Source organism: Vigna unguiculata, chromosome 11 (assembly GCF_004118075.2).
Source record: "Vigna unguiculata cultivar IT97K-499-35 chromosome 11, ASM411807v1, whole genome shotgun sequence".
In the NCBI taxonomy this organism is placed as follows: domain Eukaryota; kingdom Viridiplantae; phylum Streptophyta; class Magnoliopsida; order Fabales; family Fabaceae; genus Vigna; species Vigna unguiculata.
Window position 1 is genome coordinate 29,467,665 of NC_040289.1, and position 6,894 is coordinate 29,474,558.

Here is a 6,894-nt window from a genome sequence, read left to right on the forward strand (position 1 = left end):
CCCCCTCCGGGATCGTGCGGCGCAAAACACGAGATAAAAAGCGCGGTGCGGCACGCGACGCGTGGCACGGTGGTAGAGGGAGAGTAAAGCGACTCGCGGCACGCACACAAGATGTTTGTTTGATTGATCAACGTGAGAGAGAGATAGAGACAGGACGCGATTTTGGATGCACCGAAACAAACGCGTCAATAGGAAGAAAGTGACGCGTGTGCGCGTTCTCGTTCCCCTGCACCACCTTCACTCACTCCCCCCCATTCACCAAACTGTCTCATGGAACCATTCACAATTATTATTACCCATCAACACTCTCACACTTGGTAACTGGTTTTGACTTGGTCATCACACTCTTTCCTTTCACTTTCACTTCCTTCTGCAAAAGCGCGTTCCCACACCACTTTCTCTCATTTTTTTATTCCTTCAAACAAACAAATCCCTTACTAAGCATAACTAAATAATCTGAAACCAAGACATGTTACAAAATAAATAACACAAACGTGTTATTGGGATTATGAAGGAAATTTTCCTTTTTGCGTTGGAAGATTATGGTTGGTGAACATAAAGAAAGATAATCCTTTTTTTCATTTACATAAAATTGTATCAAAAATGAATTTTATAGTTTTTTTAATTTTTAATTTTGGCTTAAATACCTTTTTCGTCCTTATTTTCGTAGTGTTTGTTGCAGATGATCATTTTGAGTGAATGTTTTAAATGATCCTCATTTTCGCAATTCGTATTTTATTTGATCATTTTATGTGACGCCGTTTAAGTCAGTAACGGATCACTGTATAGGTGACATTATTTGTATTACGTTGCATTGGGATGTGTTACGTGTAATGCACAGATGATCACGTTACTGATTTAAACGACGTCACAGGAAAAGAACAAATAAAATACGAATTGCGAAAATAAAGACCATTTTAAACATTCTGTACAAATGAAGACTATTTTAAATATTCGATATAAATAAAGACCATTTTAAATATTCTGTTAAATGAAAACCATTTGCAACAAACACTATACAAATGAAGACGAAAAAGATATTAAAGCCTTTATTTGTTTTAAATGTAAAATTTATGAATGAAATAAAAAAAAAAGGGTAAGCGAGTCTAGCATACGTGAGTTGAGAGGAGAGTGAATTAGGTTAAAAGCCGGCACGCATGAAACCCCACCTTCGCCGCTTGTCTCGAAACTCCCGCGTGCCACGTAACCCTCTCTTTCCTTTGGGCGGCGTCTCTCTCTCTCTAATTACTCACACGTCACACCACACACACCATTCTTTCACTCCACCCTCTTTCTCTCTCTTCAAACCCACCCCACATTTTATATAAATACCCACCCTCCCTCCCTCACACCCAACACCTATCTTTCTGCACTCTCTTTATTAACAGCTTTACGTCACCATGGTCGCCAAGGACAAAACGGTCATTAAGAATAAGAAGCCAAACAATGCCGCCGACGAGGTTCACTACCGCGGCGTCCGCAAGCGGCCCTGGGGCCGCTACGCCGCCGAGATCCGCGACCCCGGCAAGAAATCCCGCGTCTGGCTAGGCACCTTCGACACCGCCGAGGAAGCCGCCAGAGCCTATGACGCCGCCGCCCGCAACTTCCGCGGCCCCAAAGCCAAAACCAACTTCCCCCTTCTCCCCGACACAGCCGCCGCCGCCGCCGCTAACAACATCAACAACCTTAACCGGAACAACAACAACAACATAACAAACAACGCTAGCAGCAGCAGCAGCCCTAGCCAGAGCAGCACCGTCGAGTCCGCCACCCCGGAGCGTGACGTCACGCGCCGCGCCGCCACTGCCGTTATCGACCGCTTCCCCTTCCTCCCGATCCAGCAGCAGCTGCTCGTGACCCCGGTCGCTCCTGTTCGCCCGGTTTTTCTCCTGGACCGGGCCCATTACCTCACCCACCAATTCCCCTTCCGGTTCGAACCGGCCCCGGTTCAGAGCGACTCCGATTCCTCCTCCGTTGTCGATTGCCAGCCCAAAAGAGAACTCAATCTCGATCTCAACCTGGCTCCTCCTATGGATTATTAAATTCCATTAATCTCTTAATTTTCATACCCTTATAACAAAAACAGCAGAAAGGAAAGGACTGAGAAAAAAATTTCTCTTTTTTATGTAGGTAGATTAGTTATTAATCTTCTTGGGTAGACAGACAGATAAGGTATTAGATGTTCATTACATATATTATATATATCATATATTACATGTTTGATGTAGATAGGTTAATTTTCTGTCCTTTTAGGTCTTTGAAAACAAAGGGGCATGATCTGAAATTGTTCAGATCTGGTATAGTTTTATGTGACATCTGATATGTAATTCTGGCTAATTTTAATTTTAATCAAGTAATTTCTGCTTTTCACTTTTCTGCATTTTTTTTGCTTCTTGCCTTGTTCTCTGACAATGATCGGTTACGTACCATTATGCATCTAATGTGATCGTGGAAACAAAAAACACGGTTGTGGTGAAGGAGCATGGCGATTTCGGTTTTTCACATGCTCCACCAATGCTTTTAACTTTTTTTGTAATTTTTTGATAACCCGTAACACAAACATGGTTTTAAGGTTATAAAATATTGTTTGTTAAATACGAATTAGAACTATGAAAAACCAGTGACTGAAAAGTAAAGACGTGAATTCAACCTTCAATAATTTAACTTTGTCTTCGGTGTAAAGATATCAGTTTCAATCGGAATCAAATTGATTTCAACACAATATTCTAATTTTTTTTGATATAGTAATACAATATATGAAATATTAATAATAAAAAATAAGATAAAATGTTTAGTTTAAAAAATTTTAACCCGTAACGAAAACGACGAGTTATACTACTGCAGACGTTTTATTGACTGTGGTCATAAATTTGATGGTTAAATGTAACACTTGAAAAAGGTTTACAAATCAAAGACTGAAAATTTTGAAAGTTTAATGTTTATCTCGGGGGTGCAAGTTTGAATTTATTTGAATTTTTGTTTGATAGACATTTTCTAAGGAAAAATGTTTTTATTATTAAATTGAGAAGTTGTTATTATTAAATTAAATTTATGGTTTAAACTTATTTGTTCTGTGGACATGTTAAGAAAGTCTTTTACCGTTTTAAGACCAAATTGAATCTGAATTAAATCACTGTTTAATCTTATACTGCAAAATATTTAGTTTGAGCATCAAATATAAGCGTTAGTTTCGTCAATTAGGATCAGAAATGTTATAAAAATTAAATAAAATACTATATGAAACAGCATAGTTTTGATCTGGATTGCAAAACGAGGTTTGACTTATTTTAAGTTTGAATAGAGTTAATAAATAATTACACTTAAACATGACGAGTTATTAAATTAATAAACATGGTTTGGTTGCTTAAATAAAAAAAATTTAACTTACCAAACAAATTGAGTACTCTTGATTTGAGTATAATCTCTTACAGAGTTTTGTGTGTAATTTTTTTTCCTACAAAACTACTCTATCTCTATCAAATTAAATGAAATATCTCCTATTACAACTCATTTAAAGAGAAAGTTTGATACGTGCAAACTATAATTAATTGAAAGTCCAAGTATGCTGCTACTTATTATCTCAAGCTAGAACACTATGCATTCATTTTGTAATAATTGGAAACATACCTTCCCATTCAATTCAAATCACTTTGTTCAATTAGTGGGATACAATAATTGTATATATTTAAAGCAGTTTTACTTTGAAAAATAACTAAAATATTTCTTGAGTTATCCTTGAAAAAAATTTATCCTAATACAAGTCTATTGTCTCATGTAGTAAACAATCAATTTTTCTTTGGTCATGAATGAGGTATTCATGTCTACATGTACTAAATATGTTGTTTTTGGACAAATTACTTTTCTACAATATAGTGTACTAGATATACAAAATAAATCATTTTATATCCATCCTATAAATAATATAGTTTTATTTTTCTACTATGAATTATTACCATAATTAACAGAAAAAAATATTGTATTTTACTATCATCTAGTGATAATATATATATATATATATATATATATATATATATATATATATATATATATATATATATAATTTGGTTGTTATAATTTTAAATAATTTAAAATGTTTGTTATCAGGGACTAAATTTAGTCCTTATAATTTTAAAGATTTATAAAATTAAAAAAAAAAATGAAAGAGTTTGTTTCATTTTTCAAATATTTTTTATAATTTGAATATATAAACACTTTTCATGAGGCATTCATCAATTGTTTGTGGTTAAAATTGTAAAAATTAACATCAAATTATGAATTCAATTTAACAATTGAAATAATGAGGGTGAACACATACTTCCACTACTAAAATTTCTCATATGATATTTTTCTTGCAAATTTAAAAAAAAAATTACAAGAAAAGAGATTTTTATGTCATTTTTTAAAAAATTTTAATTGATATGTAATTCCTTTGTGAATAATTATTTCATACAAAATTATAAAATTTGCAAGTATTTCCTACAAAATTTTTTGCAAAAAGTGTTTATACAAAATATTTTGCAAAAGATTGGTAGAAATTTCTTAGAAAATTTCATAATAAAATTTGTAAGTTTTACTACGAAAAAATCGAAAATAAATTTACAGGAAATATGAGTTTTTTTAGTCGTGTTCATCGGTGTGAGAAAATTGATTTTGGTTGATGGAAAAATTAGAAATAATTGTTTCTATTTGATGTGATTTTTTCATCTTCAAGTTGATTTTAGAAATTGATTCTTTGGTGTTTTTAAACAATTTATTAACCTGAGTTGATTTTAGAAATTGATTTTTGATGTTTTTAACGTGAAACCAAACATGTAGAAGTGAACATTCACAGAAGAAAACACATTAATGTGATTGAGTAGTGCCACAAAGTAGTACAAATGCAAACTCATGTTGAAGGAGAAAAGAAAAAAAAGCATTATGGTCATTCGTAAATATGAGGAAGATGAGGTTTTAGTTGTAATATAATAATTTCGATGTCGACCAATGCTCTACTTCGAAAGTAGATTTTACACGCTCAATGTACAAATTGTTTTCCTATGTCTAGCTTAGATATATTGATTTACAAAATGTCCTTGCATATTTACATCAATTTTTGGACAATCGGTAGTAATTAATGATGATGTAAGTGACACAATTTCCACTACTAATGCAAGCTTATTATTTGAGTTCTAGCGTATCATATAGAGTTATACAAAAAATTCTAAAATAAATAGCATAGAGTACTAAAGTAACATTAAATAAAAATAGAGATTAGGTGTGGATGAACAAGAATTATGGAAAGATATGTTAGAATCAAAATATGAATCTTGGAGAAATCTAAATAGAAATTTCAAAAAAAGAAAATATGCATCTTTGTGGTGAAAAGATTTAAGTAAGTGGTGAAGGCCAATAAGGAAGATGGTTTGATAAAAAATATTGAGTGGAAAGTTAGATCAGAGACTAAGATCAAGTTTTGGAGATACATGGATAGGTGATATCCCATTAAATGTTAGATTTCCTAGACTACATGGTAATTCTAATAATAGGGAATGAACATTAATTGAGTCAGGGAGCTGGATTAGTAACATCTAGGTCCAGAGAGAATAGTTTGAATGAGAAAAGCCCCAACTAATAAAATGCATGCATGTGTTAACACATAACTCATTACATAGAGAATGTGAGAATATGTGGATTAGGAATGATGAGGTAGGGAAGAAGTTTACGATCAAATCGACTTATATAAAATTGCATAACACATTTAATGGGATTATGATATGTTCAAGTTATTATGTAATATAAGAGTTCTCTCATCTGCACAATATTTTGCGTACAGGGTAATTTTAAACAGAGTGGCAACAAAGGAAAATCTTAGGAGGAGAGGAACAACATTAGAGACACCTTTTGTGCATTGTGTGGGTTAGAGGAAGAAATTGTAATCCACTTATTTTTTACATGTAACATAGCTAACAAAGTATATGTGCAATAGATTGGTAGGTATAAGCAATACACATTATAATCAATCGTATGCTTATTTCCAAAAAATTTCCATGTTGTCTTTTAACAACAAGGGGAACAATATTATAAAAGGGATTATGGATTTCTATATATAGCTGATTTTAAGCAAGGAAAATTTTATGTAGAGGAATTTTTTTATGGCATAATTGAGTGTGGACATGGATGAAATACAAAACTTCTATCTTGAAAAATCTCATGAGAAACAGTACTCTAGTAGGTGTTAGATAAATGTTGTCTCGTATGTATGATGTAGTTCATTGAAGATTTAGTGCACTTTTCTACATAGGACTTAGATCGACTCACCTTTTGCAATCTTTTTTTTTTTACAATATGTGGATTTGTGTAGTTATATTTTCAAGCTGATATGTAAGTTTAGCAAGGAAAGGAAATTATCACAGTTCCTGTCATAAATATCTTGTATCAAGTTTGGAATACTCTAAGTACTCCATTTATACATATGTAGTCTTCTTTGTTGATTATAAAAAATGTAAGTTAATAAATAACATGACTATGCAAATCCAAAGCACTAGAGAATATATCATACATTTTAAAAAATGTCTATCATTACAAACCAATCAATCTCGAGCACAAGTGAAAAGATTATCATACATATTATAATGAATCCTTAGAATCAAGTATAATGAATAGATTGTCGTACAAGTCGATGAAATTATAAGAGTACACAAATTTCATTCTTAACAAAAAAAAAAAAATTATCATACAAGATGGTAAATATCCTAAGAGTAATATTAAAATGTTTTGAGGTCAACCCATTTTCCATAGATCCTTTCAAAGTTATCATTCATGATTGGATCATCGATGAATAGTGTATGTAATTCTAATTCATCACAACGTTTTTATCTCAAGTTTAATATGTAACGATTTTTCTATCTTTTTTTT

The 6,894-nt window shown here is 32.4% G+C and overlaps 1 protein-coding gene across 1 annotated transcript; it reads left to right on the forward strand.

Annotated features, from left to right (window-relative positions):
* Positions 1-1,341: 1,341 nt before the first annotated feature.
* On the forward strand, positions 1,342-2,370 carry LOC114168274 (ethylene-responsive transcription factor 9-like). The gene has a single exon (XM_028053026.1). It carries the CDS (start codon positions 1,401-1,403, stop codon positions 2,040-2,042), a length of 642 nt encoding a protein of 213 aa, XP_027908827.1. The 5' UTR covers positions 1,342-1,400; the 3' UTR covers positions 2,043-2,370.
* The last annotated feature ends 4,524 nt before the right edge of the window (positions 2,371-6,894 follow it).